Source organism: Brienomyrus brachyistius, unplaced genomic scaffold (genome assembly GCF_023856365.1).
Source record: "Brienomyrus brachyistius isolate T26 unplaced genomic scaffold, BBRACH_0.4 scaffold65, whole genome shotgun sequence".
Lineage (NCBI taxonomy): Eukaryota > Metazoa > Chordata > Actinopteri > Osteoglossiformes > Mormyridae > Brienomyrus > Brienomyrus brachyistius.
This window is the reverse complement of record NW_026042340.1, coordinates 164,419-184,054: the sequence shown is the minus strand read 5'-3', so window position 1 is coordinate 184,054 and position 19,636 is coordinate 164,419. Positions and strand designations below refer to the sequence as shown.

Here is a 19,636-nt window from a genome sequence, read left to right as displayed (position 1 = left end):
CATCTGTGGTGCGTGTATGTGTGTGTGTGTCTGTATGTGTGTGTGTGTCTCTGTGTGTCTGTCTGTCTGTCTTTCTATCTAATAGGAGAGCAGGATGGGATATGTCAAAGCCACAGAATAGCCATGTACCTGTACTTGTACCTGTACTGGTACCTGTACTTGTACCTGTACAAAGGGCAAACGAAAGTAAATAAAAAGCTGCAAACAGCGGACAGCAGCTGGCGGCGACGGCAGCCGCTGAAAGGCACCGTGTCTGACTGCGAGAGCCTGCGTTTGACAGAGTCCGCGTCACCCATGCCGATAATGAGAAAATGGACCCATTACCTCCGCTCTCTTTTTGACTGTGTGCAGGAATTACGTTATTTGGGAAAATAATGAGCACGGAAAGGCAGCAGGATAAGGCAATTAGACGTGAAGGCCCTCAGGAAGCACTCTTAATGGCAGCCCATTAGCAAATGCATGCTCCTTTAAGGCAGTATTAAAATGCTTATTCATATAAGCCATTTACAGTGAGGCGCAGTGCAGGCGGCCCGTCCCACGGCGGAGGAGGATGGGGCCACAAGGGGCCGGTCTGGACCCCATCAGCAGGCAGCTGTGTCAGGGCGATGGCTGATCTGTTTCCACGCTGCTGAGGGTGAAGCATGGGTGCGTGGGTAGAGCCAACCATGTATTCTCTGTCCCTGGAGCAACTGGGGTTCGAGGCCCATCGGTGATATTATTACGCTTCTAGCCAAGGGATTCAAACCGGCAACCTTCTGGACGCAGGCACAGATAGCTGCCACCAGAGCCTTCGGCACATGTCGGGCAGAGAGAGTGACGTGTGCCGATACTGTTTGCGGCCAGTGTCCCCTGCCTGGTCAGACGGTGCAATGAAATCCACGAAGTCCGACTTCTCCTGGAAGCCAGATGTCTTTCCTCCCACCGTATTTTTATGGAGATCGTCTGACGTATGACTGTATTTATTCAGCTCACTCAGCCTGTATTTTCTGGGAATTTTCCCGAATGCTGGATATTAGCCTTGGTGGTAATACACCAGCTGGTGGAGAGCTGGGTCACCGTGCCATCCAGTCACTTTGGCTGGGAGCGGCTCTTTCTTTGGACTGCAGGTTTACAAAGAAGTTAAAGGATTATGCCGCTGCATCTTAGGGATTATAGCCCTGTTTACTGACTGCTCACCTCCAGAGTGGCTGAGTACATGAAGCAATGCTCAACAAACTCCATGGAAGTGTGGTCTGTCCTCACAGGTCAAGGAAAACAAATCTTTTGGTTTCTGCGTGACATTTCTGATTTCATATATGTAATGTGCCTGTGGTTTGAACCATACGCTTAAAAAAACCATCAGGAAAACAGAAGAAGGATTTTATTTTCCAATAAAATATTTCTTTCCAACTTGCAAACTATACCTGTTACCTGGAATCACTAAGCTGATTAATCGCGGCATCAAAGATTCTGTTCTGCACTTCTAATGAGGCAGTCAGGTTTACCTGGGGACCTGCATGTTCTCCAAGGTAATTTGCTTTCTGTAGTATGTTCTCCTGGGTGCGGTGGTGCAGTAATTAGCACTGTGGCGCACTTATTAGCACTGTGGCGCAGTGGTTAATACTGCTGCCTCCCAAGTCTCTGCCATGGCTCCGTGGCAGTTTGCAGGTTCTCCCCGTGTTGTCGTGGGGGTATTCTCTGCGCTTTCCCACCCACAGTCCAAAAATAAACTGAGATTAAGTGGTGTTACCAAATTGCCATAAGCTCCTGAACCTTTACATCCTGAATAAGGTAAGTGGTTACTTAAGGAAAATGGATGGATGGGTGGATGGATGGATGGATGGGTGGGTGGATGGATGGATGGATGGATGGATGGATTACCTTTTCCTAGTTTTTAGGGTACCCGAGTTTGTAGGGTGAATGAGAGGAGAGAATGAACTGGAATAACGCCCCGCCCCCCTTCTGATTTTTGATGTCTGCCTAATCCTCCACGTAATCAATGATTTTAGCTGTTTTCGCTTTTAGATATTTTCCCCAGCCGCCTCATTAAAGGCCAGTCCCCTGAGAAACGTTTACTCCTGGGTTGCACGTTTGCTTAAAGGGCTGCTGGATGGTCTCTTGCATCACTAATGGCTGATATTCTACAAGCTGAAGCTCAGCAGAAGGTCCACAGATGAGCGTGAACGGCAGCCTGAGAAACGGCAGTGTTTGCGGAGGCGCGGCGTAGCTGCTGAGGAGGGCGGCGCGTCTAGCGGATGGGGCGCCTTCCCGGCGACGGCCACCAGGGCGGCGCGCTAACGAACGCGAGAAAGAAAAACTCAGTCACATGACTTTTCTTCCAGTAGTTTCTAGCAAACATCTTAGGATTAATCTCTTCAATCCAAAGCCTTTGGATTTAAGGTTTATTCAAGTGTCCATTGTGAGGAATGAAAAAAAAAATCAATAGCAATCATTTAGAGCGTTTTCATTTCACTTGCCGTTTGAAACGTCTCCATGCGAGAAATAAATAAATAGTATTTGGCCTGGATGGGAGGGTGAATTGCGGGAGCTGCCATCCTGCTCTTTCTCAGGGCTGAACAGTGCTATCTTCATTTTTTTTACCTTTATTTTAACAGGAAGTCCCGTTGAGATTACAAATCTTTTACAAGAGCGACCTGACCAAGGTAGCAGCCATAGAAACGTACGACACGTCAAAAAATACGACGTACAATATAATATGAAAAAATCCACGTATTACACAGTTATTTAAAAACACTGACCTCTGAAGACAACTGCATGTCACCTTCGCCAAATTCTTTACGATGCCCTTAAATTCATCAGTGGAAATTAATTTGGCTACTTTTAGGTTGTTCTGCAGATTATTCCATGTCCCTGGTGCACGGTAAGAACATACAGTTTTCCCCCGAGCTACAGTGCAAAATAAGCACTTGGTAACCGTTGGTAACTACCTGAGCTGAGACAGAGTAGGTTACCACTGTCTCAGTTCCCCTTTAGCTCACCCTGCTTACACTGGAGTTTTAAGAGAAAAGGCAGTGCAGTCGTCATCATCATTTCCCTGCCATCCGATGCAGACACTGCATGGATTCCTAACACTGACACTGCATACAGTGTAATTTAATGCACTCCAGCTAAATTGGAGGGTGTTTCTATTCCTTTAATGTGATGTGTAGGTTGGCGATGTGGCCAGGTAGCACTTAGCACCACTTTGTCCCCCCTGGGTGACTTCCATCTATGAAGCCCCCATGGCTAATGACTGTGTGACTGCCCACTGTGTCCCCGTTACCTTGTATTGCAGTGTTTCCTAAATCATTCCTCGGGGACACCTAGACAGTCCACATTTTTGCTCGCTCCCAGTTCCCAGCCAATCAAGAACACTAAATATCAGGTACCAGTGCACTGGCAGCTGGGAGGAAGCAAAAATGTGAGCTGTCTGGGGGTTCCTGAGGACCGGGATGAGACACACTGCTGTACTGTGAAAGCGGCTGGAAGTTGGATGGATGGATAATAGGCATTAATCAAAGTAATTGCTGTACGTGTGCTTCCTGCTGATTCAGAGCTACACTAAACTCTCTTCAGATACTTTGGTGTCAGTGATTCTTTTCCCCTTCAGCTGAATTGAGCTGAGAGGCGGGCAGGTGCTTAGACTGCTTAGCCGGCAGTCTCCGGTGGCTGGGGGTGCGTTCCAGTGCCTTCCAGTGCCATGCATGTGTTCTGCGGCTAAGGGTTAGGCTTTAGCATGTCGCCATGCTGGGAGAGTCACCCTGAGGACCCTTCCTCAGATCCCGAGACAGACACCCGCCCCCCCAAGATCTCGGCATGTGCCCTGCGCCCCAGCGCTCCTCTTGCGGGGTGATGCCCAAATGCCTGCCTGGACTCAGACCCGGAGCAGCTTGATTAATGGACTTGCCAGGGAATGTTCTTGGTACAGCACAGCTAAAAGCTAATGGCATATAACTGAGGACATAAAATATAAATGTAATCATTCCTGAGTAAACGCAGAATAACGCATGAAACTGCACATGGATCTGTTGGTTTTGTCCCCTGTGCTACAAGCTCATTGAAACCTTGTAGCTCATTTTATCTTGTAGATAAAGAAGCTGGATGGATGGATGGCAGTAAGAAGGTCCCGTTAACATAATTATTCATCACGGGGGCCATATCACGGAAGGGAAAATTAGCTAAATCCTTTCACGTGCTGCTGGGAATTCTGGGAAGGCCGCTGCTCGCGTCCAGTGTTGTGTCCCATCTGCGCCCTGTTGCCTAAAGGCTGCTTTTACAGCTTGTCCCCTTCATTTGCGTGGACTCCTCCATGTGACCGGTCGTCCTTGTTCTTATTCATCCTGCAAGCTGCAGCGTTTCCTTCTGAAGTTCCGCCGCACTGCATGCCCCAGCATAACGCGTCAGCCTGCGCGGGGCAGCTCTCGCTTCCTCGCCCCAGGCTTCCTCTACTCTGGCCTGATTTGCAGACATTGCCGACGCAGGTTCTGGAATGTTCTGCCTTAATGTTCCAAGGCAGCTTTTGAACTTTTAAAATTGAGTCTGGCTCTCCTTTCCGTAACCCTGTGTTCCGGTCTCTCGGCGATGGCCGAATGGAACCAGTGCTGACCGGCGTCCCGCCCGCCTCTGGGTGGCTGATCGTGATGCGGCTGTGAGTCCAGCAGAGCGAAGAAGCTCATCCCTCTGTTTATTCCCTGGCTCTGAAACCTCGGGTTGCCTGTTCTCCTCCAGAGTCTGTTTGCAGCTTCTCACCACACTTGCTCGTTTCTGTTAAGGATGGACATTAGGCCTGGCTGAAATATGTACAGAGGAACGCTTAAGTCATTTATTAACGCATCCAGATGGAACTGGCGATGAATCCCAGAGGGCAATTTCCCTGCTGATACGGTGTCACATTGGCCCCTTGCATATCGTGCTTTTATGTTGTGCTGAAGCCCTCAGCAAATCATCACATTTATGTAAATATTGTTTCCTCTAGGGGTCTGATACTTTGCAATCACATCCAGGCATTTATTTACAGCCAAATAAGCCAGATTTTGTATTTGTGTCCTTTCACGTTGTTTTTTTCAATGTTCTTTTTTATTTTATGTTGTTTAATTTATCCAGCTTGGGACTGGAAATCATAGTTTGAGATGAAAGACGAAAGGCTGTCAGCGGTGGGGGTCATTCGCAGAGGGTGTCTGTGACTCCTGTGACACTTACTGTTATCGTTACGGGGTTACTATCGGGGATTAAACGGAGGCGATTAAAGCACTTCTTATTGTGGCAGGGCAGCTATCAGTACCGGTGATTTAAGTGCTTAAACCTCTGTGATAGGGTTTCCGTCCTGGGAGCAGGAGATATGTGACAGAAAGGCGGATTGGGGGTGGGGGGATTTTTTCTTCAGTATTTATCATCTTGCAGATGCAGGTAGATATCGACTCTGGGATTGTTGATGCAATCAAGCCTGAACTTTCACACGGAACACAAATCACTAGACTAAAGTGACCTTATTTTGGGCTTATTATGAAACCTAGTGCTCTGGAAAAGACCATGATGCCTTGAGAAGTTCAAGGTAAAATCGGTGGATCGGCAGCGGGATGCATGGAGCTGATCAGTGAACCTGAACATTCTGTTGGCCACCAGCAGTTGTCATTGACTTGACGCTGCTTAATAATAATCTTTCTGGTGAATGTTTGAATATTTGTTTAAGATTACGATGCACTTAATTTTGGACAAACCCCTTGCAGCTGGGCTGAGCTGGTATCGCTCTGGACGGGGACGTTCACACACACTCATGTTAACGCAGAGGCTCACCTTGGGCTTCTGGGAGAAAAAGCTAGAAATCAAGCTAGAAATGACATGCAGATTTCCCATAAGGCTTTGGTTTGGCTCCACCGTCACGCTGCCCTATCTCACTATCGATTTTAACACGTCAATTTGTCACCGGAATTTCTTTTGTCTTGAGATGACGAATGTGTGCGAGTCCCACAGACAGTCATTAAAGTGAGATTTTCGCCTGGACTCATTTCCACCTGACATCATTTATTCTTCGAAAGGAAGAGACACCTTTGGTTGTTCCGGGCATCTGATTGGTCGCTGACTGTCATTAATCAATCATGTGGATTGCGGTGTAACACTTGTGATGCTGTTTGAAAGGTGTAATTGTAACCGCAGAAGCTTATTTTCCTGCCCTTTACAATGGCAAGCTCTTGCTAATGATGACAAATTGCCAATATTAAACAGTGGTGAAAGCAGGCTGGCTCTTGATGATAGGGTTGGTTTGGATTTGGGGACCGTCGTCAAGTTACTGAGAAGCCTTCTGTGCTTATCAGCTCGCCCGGAGCACATCAGGTGGGCGGAGTGTTTCTGCGGAGAGCGAGGTGGCACATACCCGGGGCACCTCAGGTGGGCGGAGTGTTTCTGTGGACGGCGAGGTGGCACATACCCGGGGCACGTCAGGTGGGCGGAGTGTTTCTGTGGACGGTGAGGTGGCACATACCCGGGGCACCTCAGGTGGGCGGAGTGTTTCTGCGGAGAGCGAGGTGGCACATACCCGGGGCACGTCAGGTGGGCGGAGTGTTTCTGCGGAGAGCGAGGTGGCACATACCCGGGGCACGTCAGGTGGGCGGAGTGTTTCTGCAGACCATAAGGTGGCACATACCCGGGGCGCGTCAGGTGGGCGGAGTGTTTCTGCAGACCATAAGGTGGCACATACCCGGGGCACCTCAGGTGGGCGGAGTGTTTCTGCAGACCACAAGGTGGCACATACCCGGGGAACGTCAGGTGGGCGGAGTGTTTCTGCGGAGAGCGAGGTGGCACATACCTGGGGCACGTCAGGTGGGCGGAGTGTTTCTGCGGAGAGCGAGGTGGCACATACCCGGGGCACGTCAGGTGGGCGGAGTGTTTCTGCGGAGAGCGAGGTGGCACATACCCGGGGCACGTCAGGTGGGCGGAGTGTTTCTGCAGACCACAAGGTGGCACATACCCGGGGAACGTCAGGTGGGCGGAGTGTTTCTGCGGAGAGCGAGGTGGCACATACCCGGGGCACGTCAGGTGGGTGGAGTGTTTCTGCAGACCACAAGGTGGCACATACCCGGGGCACGTCAGGTGGGCGGAGTGTTTCTGCAGACCACAAGGTGGCACATACCCGGGGCACGTCAGGTGGGCGGAGTGTTTCTGCAGACCACAAGGTGGCACATACCCGGGGCACGTCAGGTGGGCGGAGTGTTTCTGCAGACCACAAGGTGGCACATACCCGGGGCACGTCAGGTGGGCGGAGTGTTTCTGCAGACCACAAGGTGGCACATACCCGGGGCACGTCAGGTGGGCGGAGTGTTTCTGTGGACGGCAAGGTGCTGCTACCAGAAGGCTACCATCGCTCTTATAATGTTACATACTGCTGTCATTTTTGTGAACGCTCGCAAAAGTGAATTCCATGTGTAGTCATAGACTTCAAATCCAAAGAGTGAAATATGTCCCCTCTAGTCCTACAGCAGGGCAGTTAAATGTCACATCTGTGTGAAATAGCGATTCCTGCGTCTCTGCTGCCCTGTGGCCCTGGTGTTTTATGTACTGAGTTTTGTGAGGCCGCTTTAATGAGCTCCTGTCGGTGGGTAATTACCTCGAGGCCCTTCTCCTGCTTCCGCACTGCTGACCTTTACTCGTGACCTTTGGTTGCTGTAATTGGCCGTGGAGCCGAGCATGATCCCGCCACTCCGGCCATTTCGCCCCGTCTGAAATGGCAGACAGTGTCACCATCACCTCTGCGCTCCCTCATTAGCATCAGCACTAATGCATGTCACATGCCACATACTGGGGTCACATGCCGCATGCAGGGGTCGCATGCAGGGGTCACACACAGGGATTGCATGCCACACTCAAGCTCACGCGTAGAGGTCACATGCAGGGGTCGCATGCCACACACAAGTCATACGTCACATGTAGGGGTCACATGCAGGGGTTGCATGCAGGGGTCGCATGCCACACGCAAGGTCACACACAGGGGTCAGACACAGGGATTGCATGCCACACTCAAGCTCACACGTAGAGGTCACATGCAGGGGTCGCATGCCACACACAAGTCACACGTCACATGTAGGGGTCACATGCAGGGGTCGCATGCCACACACAAGTCACACGTCACATGTAGAGGTCACATGCAGGGGTGATGTTTGATATTGTCTCACATATCAAAATACTTGCATTTTTTCCTTTTTGTAATATTTATAAGTCATTGTTATTTTGTTATCACTCATATCTGGTATTTGTAGAATTATAGTTATAGTTTAGTGTACAATGCATGGAATGTGCACAATGCAATATTGAACAATGGTTTATGTCCAGTCGTGTTAAGGTATAAAAATGTTTAATTTTGTACTGAATAGTTTTATAATTGTTGTGTATTAGTTTCAGCACAGATTTTAATATATATGTTTTAATATCACCTAATAAAATCACGTAATATATATATTGCTATAACTTGTCATCTAAGACAATAAGATAAGCTGCCTTGTGCTTCTCGACATCCAAGATGCAGCCGTTCTCCTGAGGTGCTTTTGTCCTTCAGGAAAGTGTGAAGTAAATATCACATGCGACTGGGATTGATTGCTTTTTGTTTTTATCAAATCATGAATGATGGCTGGACTGCACACCAGAGGCCGAATGTGGAAAATCGATCAGGCAGACGCAGGAAATGCTGTTTGTTACTCCACAATAGCTAGCAAACACTTCACCTCTCATAACACGAGCTCCAAATGAGAAGCCACATGTGTTCACTGTAACCTTCTAAACACAGGCTACTCTTCCAGACATGATCTGCTCTAAATCTTAAAATGATTTATTTTATACTCATGCATTTTAGAAATTAAGTATTTTATTCCATATAAACATTATAATGAGAAAAATGTTTGATAAATGACAATGCATTAAAGAAAGAACATTCTGTAAGAAGCTTTAGGAGAAATTGGAAACATCTCTTTTCCAATCACATATGCAGGTTTCTATGAATACAAAAGGCCAGTCTTTTATCAATTATGAAAGTTAATATTTCCCTTTTTCCCCCATATATTATTGCGTGTGACTTTATGGTCATTGTATTTATAAAAACTTTTCATCCCCCAATGAGATTTTACTCGCCTTTCTGCAGAAGAGCTGCTCGCCTAGAGCTGCTAAGGCCTGGAGGCCCGATATTACTGTAAGTCTCAGATGGAAATCACATGTTGCCCCCTGCGGTAAAATAGCCGCTGTTTTGGAAGTCCAGAGGATTGCAGTATAAGAGAATAACGTAAAATTCATTAATGGTTTGAAGTCACCATGACAATGGAGCCTAAACAAAGGCAGATGAAATCTGATAAAGACTCGAGGGTAGATTTGTACTTATTTGGGAGGGTCAGTAATTAGCTTATCTAGTCCCGGATTCTCAGAGCCATCTGTACAGATGCACTTTTACGATAAGTTTCATTTTGCTTCCTTGTCTGTTATCTTGTATAGTTTTCCACGTCAGAGAGTTCTTCTCTTTTAATGCCGTGGTGACCAGTTAAAGTCTGATTTTATCTGGTTTCCACACATGCTTGTCCTGAGCGTGGAGCTGCGCCTATTTGGGGGAGGGTGACCCCTACAACCTGCCCGGGCCAGTAATAGGATTAATAAACACTACATGAGGCCGGATTATAATCCAATTGTGGCAGAAATTGTTTTTTCATGGATATCCTTGGGAGTGTGTCACGTGTTCCGTACTACTTTCACGGCTATCCATGAGCATGTGTCACGTGATCCGTACCGCTGGTCAGCCGCGGGAGCTAACCTGTGTTGCTACGCTCTTCCTCGTGTCCGTGGCTGCAGGTTCTGGGCTTAACGATGGGCAGTGGCATGAAGTCCGCTTCCTGGCCAAGGAGAACTTTGCCCTGCTAACCATCGACGGGGACGAAGCCTCGGCCGTGAGGACCAACACCCCCATCCAGATCAAGACGGGGGGCACGTACTACTTTGGAGGTAGCCGGCACATCATCTCAATGCTCTGTCTCTCCTTTCAGGAGAATCCGACCCTACAACGGCCCAGAGAGGACTGAGGTTCCTTCATTGGCAATGCTCTCTATATCCGAAGGACACTGTACTACACACAGCTACTGCAGCTACAGCTTCAAGCGGCTCTATGTTTCCTTACAAAAAAACTTACAGCCAGAAGCCGACGCTCAGTAAAACATGTGAGCTCGGCACGTCTTTTTTTCCCCAAGTTGAATGTCAACACTTGTTGCGCGTGTTCCTAGCCGCGGTGTCTGCCGACGTGCTCGGCATCTCCGAGTAGCACCCGCTGGCTCTGATATTTACACTGGAAGGAGAGGCTCCCAGCTCACCCCCCCTCCTGTCTCTGGATCCCCATGAAGCACAGGCGATGCGATGGCATAGGGGGGCGTTTATATGTTGGGGAAACTCTCAGTGGGAACTGGGCCAAGCTGCCAGCCACTGCCGACAGAAGAAAAGTAGAAAATACACATTTTAGTTCTTGTGAAAGCAAAGTAGGGTTATTCAGTACTAGTGTACACATAAAGGCAAACATTTGCAATTTTAGATGGATGAAATTTCAGTGCCCCCCCCCCCTGATTTTTTCTCTGCAGGCATCATTGAAATAGTCACAGGGGTCCTTCCTGGCACATGCACACCAAGCCCGTTTTGTTTTTTGAAGAAGAAGCAGTTTTGTTTTCCTTTGATCACAGTGCCATATGGGGACCGAGAGGAGGGTAGCTAAGTTGTGCCGGCTGCATATGGCGGTCCCGGCCCTTGCTGGCTCCGGTCTGTCTGAGGCGTGGGTAACAGGAAGGGGCTCTGGAGTAAGCTCACACTAAGTGTCAAACACAATCTGCTCTGTCTTCCCCCGGACTCCAGTGCTCTGCATTACCGACCTGACTTCTGGGTAATTGTGAGAGATGGTGTGGCTGATAGGTTTATAAGACTCACCCATCTTTTAAAGGGCCAAATGAGAAGCGATGTGGCTCCCGTCATTCACGGCCTGCGGTCCAATTTACGGCGTGATGGGAAAGGGGTCCCTCATCTTCCTCTGTCCGTGACTGATCAGCTGTATCAAAGTGCTGTTATCAATCAGCTCCCTAAATGGAAGGCCTCATAGTGCAGCTCGCATGTGGCCTCGAGGTCAGGCCACTTTTTCTGAATGTGCCTAGCAGGTACAAAGTCTAGCCTAGCATAGGGTAGAGTAGCATTAGCTTAGCCTAGCGTATGGTAGAGTAGCATTAGCTTAACCTGGCATAGGGTAGAGTAGCATTAGTTTAGCCTAACCTAGCATATCATGTAGTAGGGTAGCCAAGCCTAGCCTCGTGTAGCGACCCAATGAGTAATCAAGGAAGTTGGGGCCTGGAGTCCTGGGAGCCCCAGTACTGCAGAAATGCATCCCTTCAGAAAATCAGAAAACTCACTTCATTCTCAGCTACATGTTCTACTGCAGCCAAGTCAGGAAGAGAAGTGATGTAAGAAGTCAAAGGAACGAGAAGTTACATCACCGCCGATGCCATTCATGACGTAATTCTTCCAATAACTTATTTCAAGGTGACATTCAGGACAGATTGAACTGTCATGTCATTGCCTAAAATCTGCAATTTATGATTTTATTCTTCAGTTCTGTATAAAGAAATGGAAAATGTACATCTGACATCAAATACCATAAATCCACTCCCCCCAAAACTATATATTCTATAGTGTTACAACATTAATATCCTCTCCACTGTTAAAATGAGATTTATTTGGATATTGAAAATGCATAGCCAATTTGCATAAAACATTCTTATAAATCAAACGTAATTATTCAATTGTTAATATTAGTAAAGGTTAGGCATGTGTCTGTGCTGAAGAAAAGTGATCTTTTTGAACATTAACCATTTTTTAAAATGCAGGGTGATCTGCTTGATAAAACGCTAAATCCTTGCTATTGCATTAAGGTCTGTTCCTTCCGTCGTCGAGTCTCTGCCGTTGGTTTCTGTGAGGAGGTAAGGAGAGGCTCTACAAAAGAGGCACCCGTTGTTTTGCGAGTTCCTGCAATGGATGGACAGATGGCAGCAATATCCTCCGAGTGCCAGATCGGACAGACATGACAGGACAGATCGATCCCAAACGGTCAGTCGTGACCTCGGCCGTCATCGAATTATCGTTAAAAAAACGGCACTTCCCCATTTACCTGGATAGCCTGTAATTGGCTGTTAAGTGTCGCACACAATATGCCGTGTTTCTGCCCGGGTTTAAGACAGGAACCGTGCCGGTAATTTGGGCATCGCTATTAGCAGGCAGAGGCGCTGCAGCACAGACGTGTGTTTGTGCGAGATAAGAACCACGTGCTTGTGCTGGGCCCTGTCACCAGGGGGCGCCGCGCCGCCCCTGCCCAGAGGTCTCCTATTCATCTTGGCATTTCCTTCCAGAATTGAGGTCAGGCACGTTGTTGTGAGCGATATGTGTTTTATCTCCGCATGCCAGTCATGTGAGGTGAGGGGTCCACGAGGGTGCGGGTCGGGGGGGGGGGGGGGGGCGCGTTTAAGGCTTATGTGCGGGCGATGGCTGCAGAATGCAGGATGGGGTGGACGGCGGCACGGAGCAGACAGACTAATGATATCAGAATACGGCCTGTGGCATGCAGCCAAAACAGCGAAGCTTAGCGAAACACAGGCTCCCGTACGTGTGACTGATGTACAGGGACAGGTATGCGTCTCTATCAGTGATGGGGCTGTCCCTGTCGTCTGCTGCCACCAATCTAGAGCGCTCCCCCGGACTCGACACAGAGCGGTGACCCTCGGTGTGCTCAGAGCGCATTCACTCACCTGCAGTCCTGGCGGGATTTTTGAAGTGTGATGCTGAAAGTTCGACGCTGAGCGTGATACGTGATAGCAGCACCCGGGACAACGCGGGAGGCATCTTTTTTTCGATCATTTCCACATCTTAAATTGGCTGTGAAGAAAAAAAAAAACAAACCTGTTTAAAATACTTGATCACCTTACTGATTCTTGTTAAAGGCAATTTAGTTTTACCTAATAAGGTCGCAGGGGGATGCTTTATGAATCACAGATCGGGCGAAGCTTTTTGTTATTCCCATAGAGTCTTCCAGCTCTGAGAAGTCTGTTTTGTAGGATCTTTCCGCATAACACAGAGTTCTGACAGTCACGAGTCTCAGCAACACTCAGGACCTTTGCCACAGTGGTCATTTCCAGTTAGTCTTGCAAGCCCAACATGGCAACCCATAACTCTTAGCCAAATCCTCCCACTCAGGCAACCCTATATATCCAGGGAGCCCCATCCATACTGCAAGCCCCGCCTACTCATGCTTGACTTGCACTTTGATGTGAATGTGGATGGACATGCTCGATGCCCCATGCCCGATTCCCCATGCCCGATGCCCCATGCTCAATGCCCCATGCCCCGTGCTCCATGCTCCATGCTCGATGCCCCATGCCTGATGCTCCACACTTGATGCCCCATGCTCGATGCCCCATGCTCGATGCTCCATGCCCCATGCTCGATGCCCCATGCTCGATGCCAGATGTCTGATGCCCCATGCTCGATGCCCCATGCTCGATGCCAGATATCTGATGCCCCATGCTCGATGCCCCATGCTCGATGCCCGATGTCTGATGCCCCATGCCTGATGCTCCATGCCCACCGCTCACATCGGGGAGAGCATGGGGAATGCGCATATGCCCAGAGAACCCTGCTGGGGACCTGAGCCAGAGAGACAGACAGATGCTCTGAGACGACACAGCGAGGAGCTGCCTGTTCTCCCAGCACGGGGCTTGCTGAGAAAAGGATGGATTAATAGGTGGCCAAACCCCAAGGGATGCTGATAAGGGACAAAGCAGAGGCAGACTCTCTCCACCATGAACCAAGATTGATCAGCCTTGTGTGTCTGCCTGTCCCCCCAAGGCAGGAGGAGAGACCCCACCCACTTTCATATCGGCACTTCAAGGTGCCTTAGAAGGGCGTTTCCCTCTGTAGGCATCTCAGCCATGGGTTCTCACATTATTCATACTTTATTATGGTATTTTGGTCAGTAAAATTGACTGTAATGAATTTGTATTAAGTGACCAGATGATCTTCATTAGCAGTAAACGACTAGTATAATTTGTAAGACATATCACAGCAAAAGACACACACACACAAACACACACAAATATTTTGCAAGTGCAGTTTTGCAAGGTATTGTTGTATGATCACATGTCTTTAAAGGGGCACCTGTGAACAGAATGATTGGATGGCTTTTAAAATGCTCACGTAAACCTGTGGCTGATGTGTGTCTGTGTGCTGGTATCACAACCCTGTCAAATGTGCTCGTCACACTTGAATCACGTAAGGCTGCCATTCTCTTGTAATTTGCACTCTGTTCGTGTAATTAATATTCATCACTTCACAAGCTTCTATGAGAAAACCAGAGAAGTCGAGTGTTTATGTATTTTGTCCATTGTCCTCCGAGGTTTAGTTTGCAGGGCGATCTGAAGACACAGCTCTCCCATTCTGTCATGGTTGCATTTATCCATTTCGTCGCTCTGTCGCTATTTCATTGCTCTGGCTAGTTGCTCTGTCGTGATTGCACTACTGTCTTGTCACATTGTTCAGCCTCATTGCTCTGTCCCATTGCTCTGTCCCATTGCTCTGTCTCATTTCTCGGTTGTGATTGCATTGCTCTGCCTTGTTGTTGTCTCAGTTTCGTTGCTCTGTTGCGATTGCATTGCTCCGTCTCATTGTTCTGTCTCATTTCTCTGTTGCGATTGTATTGTTATATCTTATTTCTGTTGCGATTGCATTGTTCTGCCTTATTTCTCTGTTGCGATTGCATTGCTCTGTCTCATGTCTCTGTTGCGATCGCATTGCTCCGTCTCATTGTTCTGTCTCATTTCTCTATTGCTCTCGCATTTCTCTGTCTCCTTGCCCTGTCTCATTGCCCTGTCTCATTGCTCTGTCTCATTGCCCTGTCTCCATGCTCTGTCTCATTGCCCTGTCTCATTGCCCTGTCTCCATGCTCTGTCTCCATGCTCTGTCTCCATGCTCTATCTCATTGCTCTGTCTCATTGCCCTGTCTCATTGCTCTGTCTCCATGCTCTGTCTCCATGCTCTGTCTCATTGCTCTGTCTCATTGCCCTGTCTCATTGCTCTGTCTCCTTGCCCTGTCTCATTGCCCTGTCTCATTGCCCTGTCTCATTGCTCTGTCTCATTGCCCTGTCTCCATGCTCTGTCTCATTGCCCTGTCTCATTGCCCTGTCTCCATGCTCTGTCTCCATGCTCTGTCTCATTGCTCTATCTCATTGCTCTGTCTCATTGCTCTGTCTCATTGCCCTGTCTCCATGCTCTGTCTCATTGCCCTGTCTCATTGCCCTGTCTCCATGCTCTGTCTCCATGCTCTGTCTCATTGCTCTGTCTCATTGCCCTGTCTCATTGCCCTGTCTCATTGCTCTGTCTCATTGCCCTGTCTCCATGCTCTGTCTCATTGCCCTGTCTCCATGCTCTGTCTCATGTCTCTGTTGCGATCGCATTGCTCCGTCTCATTGTTCTGTCTCATTTCTCTATTGCTCTCGCATTTCTCTGTCTCCTTGCCCTGTCTCATTGCCCTGTCTCATTGCTCTGTCTCATTGCCCTGTCTCCATGCTCTGTCTCATTGCCCTGTCTCATTGCCCTGTCTCCATGCTCTGTCTCCATGCTCTGTCTCCATGCTCTATCTCATTGCTCTGTCTCATTGCCCTGTCTCATTGCTCTGTCTCCATGCTCTGTCTCCATGCTCTGTCTCATTGCTCTGTCTCATTGCCCTGTCTCATTGCTCTGTCTCCTTGCCCTGTCTCATTGCCCTGTCTCATTGCCCTGTCTCATTGCTCTGTCTCATTGCCCTGTCTCCATGCTCTGTCTCATTGCCCTGTCTCATTGCCCTGTCTCCATGCTCTGTCTCCATGCTCTGTCTCATTGCTCTATCTCATTGCTCTGTCTCCATGCTCTGTCTCATTGCCCTGTCTCATTGCCCTGTCTCCATGCTCTGTCTCCATGCTCTGTCTCATTGCTCTGTCTCCTTGCCCTGTCTCATTGCCCTGTCTCATTGCTCTGTCTCATTGCCCTGTCTCCATGCTCTGTCTCATTGCCCTGTCTCCATGCTCTGTCTCATTGCTCTATCTCAATGCTCTATCTCATTGCTCTGTCTCCATGCTCTGTCTCATTGCTCTGTCTCATTGCCCTGTCTCATTGCTCTGTCTCCTTGCCCTGTCTCATTGCCCTGTCTCATTGCTCTGTCTCATTGCCCTGTCTCCATGCTCTGTCTCATTGCCCTGTCTCATTGCCCTGTCTCCATGCTCTGTCTCCATGCTCTGTCTCATTGCTCTATCTCATTGCTCTGTCTCCATGCTCTGTCTCCATGCTCTGTCTCATTGCTCTGTCTCATTGCTCTGTCTCATTGCTCTGTCTCCATGCTCTGTCTCATTGCTCTATCTCATTGCTCTGTCTCCATGCTCTGTCTCCATGCTCTGTCTCATTGCTCTGTCTCCATGCTCTGTCTCATTGCTCTGTCTCATTGCTCTGTCTCCATGCCCTGTCTCATTGCTCTGTCTCATTGCCTTGTCTCATTGCTCTGCCTCCATGCTCTGTCTCCATGCTCTGTCTCCATGCTCTGTCTCATTGTCCTGTCTCATTGCTCTGTCTCATTGCTCTGTCTCCATGCTCTGTATCATTGCCCTGTCTCATTGCCCTGTCTCATTGCCCTGTCTCATTGCCCTGTCTCCATGCTCTGTCTCATTGCTCTGTCTCATTGCCTTGTCTCCATGCTCTGTCTCCATGCTCTGTCTCCATGCTCTGTCTCATTGTCCTGTCTCATTGCTCTGTCTCATTGCTCTGTCTCATTGCTCTGTCACAGTCACTGATGTCATTCAGCACTGTCCTCTCCTGACTTTGATCTTCTGTTACACTTAGGAAGCCGCAGAAGCAAGATAGGAGCCATAGGGTCATGCCAGGGTTTAAGAAAATCTCAAACGAGCGGCTGAACGAGACCTCAGGACCAGAGCGGAGACAGAAGCAGGGGTTCAGAGACAGGGCACCACATGGTGCCAAGACGAGCACAGTTTGATGGGGAGGGGGCATATAGGAGACTAGTCTTCAAACGAGGGTGGGCAGCAGACAGATGGAGAGAACTGACGAGGCTGTGATGGCATGGCAGCACCAGCTGTAAAGCTCTGTGTGTGCGTAGGTAATGCAGATTCGCCTCTGCTCTGCCCCCTGCAGGATACTTCATGCGCAGCAGCTCATCACCCATGCAGCGCTCCTTCCAGGGCTGCATGCAGCTGATCCACGTGGACGACCAGCTGGCGGACCTGCGCGCAGTGGAGCAAGGCAGGCTGGGGTCTTTTGAGAATGTCAGCCTGGACATGTGCGCCATCATAGACCGGTAAGCGAACGTGCCAAACGCGCGCACACGGCATGGGCAAAAGCGCACACATGACAGCGGCACGCACAAGAAGGGTCATATTTGCATGCGGCTGCTTAGCACGTGCGAGACTTACATTGTTTGCGGTGAATCCATTTACTCAGCTTGATCTCTTACACAAACAGGTGTCACAGTTAGGATAATGGTACCACGGGCAGCGTTGTGCTGCGACGTAAATCAATACCCTTGGATTTCAATGGCGTTCCACAAGCCGCAGGCTACCTACCGTACAAACACACACCGTGGGCAGGCTGGGATTGGCCGTGCGGGCAGTGGTGACCCCCCCAGGGCATTCCCAGGGGCTGTGATCAGTGGAGTCCAGCCTGACACGATCCTGCTGCTGTTTTTACCTGCCTTCTTGCATCTACATGGTACTGGGGGCAAAAACAAAAACAGGTGTTGATAGTCTGACGGCCACCCATTTGGCCGTCAGCACAGACCGCCACCCCATTCTGCCATCAGCGCATACCACCCCTCATTTGGTCATCAGCACAGACGACCCCTCATTCGGCCATCAGCGCAGACCGCTCCCCCATTCGGCCATCAGCACAGACCGCCACCTCATTCGGCCATCAGCGCATATCACCCCTCATTTGTCCCTCAGCGCATACCACCCCTTATTAGGCAGTCAGCACAGACCGCCCCTCAGCGCATACCGCCCCTTATTAGGCAGTCAGCGCAGACCGCTCCCCCATTCAGCCGTTAGCACTGACACCATTCGATCGTCAGCACGGACCACCCCTCATTTGGCCATCAGCACAGACTGCCCCTCATTAGGCCATCAGCACAGATCGCCCCTCAATCAGCCATCAACGCAGACCGCTCCCCCATTTGGCCATCAGCACAGACTGCCCCTCATTCGGCCATCAACGCCTACCACCCCCCAATTTGGCCGTCAGCACAGACCGCCCCTCATTCGGCCGTCAGCACAGACCGCCCCTCATTCGGCCATCAGCGCAGTCCGCTACCGCATTCGGCCATCAGCGCAGTCCGCTACCCCATTCGGCCATCAGCGCAGTCCGCTACCCCATTTGGCCGTCGGCACAGACCGCCCCTCATTCCACCATCAACGCGTACCACCCCTCATTTGGCCGTCAGCACAGACCGCCCCTCATTCGCCCATCAGTGCAGACCGCTGCCCCATTCGGCCATCAGCACAGACTGCCCCTCATTCGGCCATCAACGCAGACCACCTCCCCATTTGGCCGTCAGCACAGACCGCCCCTCACTCGGCCGTCAGCACAGATCGCCCCTCAATCAGCCATCAACGCAGACCGCTCCCCCATTTGGCCATCAGCACAGACTGCCCCTCATTCGGCCATCAACGCCTACCACCCCCCAATTTGGCCGTCAGCACAGACCGCCCCTCATTCGGCCGTCAGCACAGACCGCCCCTCATTCGGCCATCAGCGCAGTCCGCTACCGCATTCGGCCATCAGCGCAGTCCGCTACCCCATTCGGCCATCAGCGCAGTCCGCTACCCCATTTGGCCGTCGGCACAGACCGCCCCTCATTCCACCATCAACGCGTACCACCCCTCATTTGGCCGTCAGCACAGACCGCCCCTCATTCGCCCATCAGTGCAGACCGCTGCCCCATTCGGCCATCAGCACAGACTGCCCCTCATTCGGCCATCAACGCAGACCACCTCCCCATTTGGCCGTCAGCACAGACCGCCCCTCACTCGGCCGTCAGCACAGACCGCCCCTCATTCGGCCATCAGCGCAGTCTGCTACCCCATTTGGTCGTCAGCACAGACCGCCCCTCATTCCGCCATCAGCGCATACCACCCCTCATTTGGCCGTCAGCACAGACCGCCCCTCATTCGGCCATCAGTGCAGACCGCTCCCCCATTCGGCCATCAGCGCATACCACCCCTCATTTGGCCGTCAGCACAGACCGCCCCTCATTCGCCCATCAGTGCAGACCGCTCCCCCATTCGGCCATCAGCGCAGACCGCCCCTCATCCGGCCATCAGCGCAGACCGCTCCCCTCATTCGCCCATCAGCGCAGACCTCTCCCCCATTCGGCCATCAGCGCAGAACCCCCCCATTTGGCCGTCAGCACAGACCGCCCCTCATTCGGCCATCAGCGCAGACCACTCCCCCATTTGGCCGTCAGCACAGACCGCCCCTCATTTGGCCATCAGCGCAGTCCGCTACCCCATTTGGCCGTCAACACAGACCGCCCCTCATTCCGCCATCAGCGCATACCACCCCTCATTCGCCCATCAGCGCA

General features: G+C 50.4%; 1 protein-coding gene across 2 annotated transcripts in view; it reads left to right on the top strand.

Moving 5' to 3' along the window:
• The window catches only part of LOC125725372 (contactin-associated protein-like 2), a 256,318-nt gene that overhangs the window by 142,672 nt on the left and 94,010 nt on the right, over positions 1-19,636 (top strand). For both annotated transcript variants that reach the window (XM_049002234.1, XM_049002235.1), the window contains exons 9-10: positions 9,799-9,948; positions 17,197-17,359. In XM_049002234.1, coding sequence (XP_048858191.1) covers positions 9,799-9,948; positions 17,197-17,359 — 313 coding nt within the window. The remainder of the gene's footprint in view (positions 1-9,798; positions 9,949-17,196; positions 17,360-19,636) is intronic.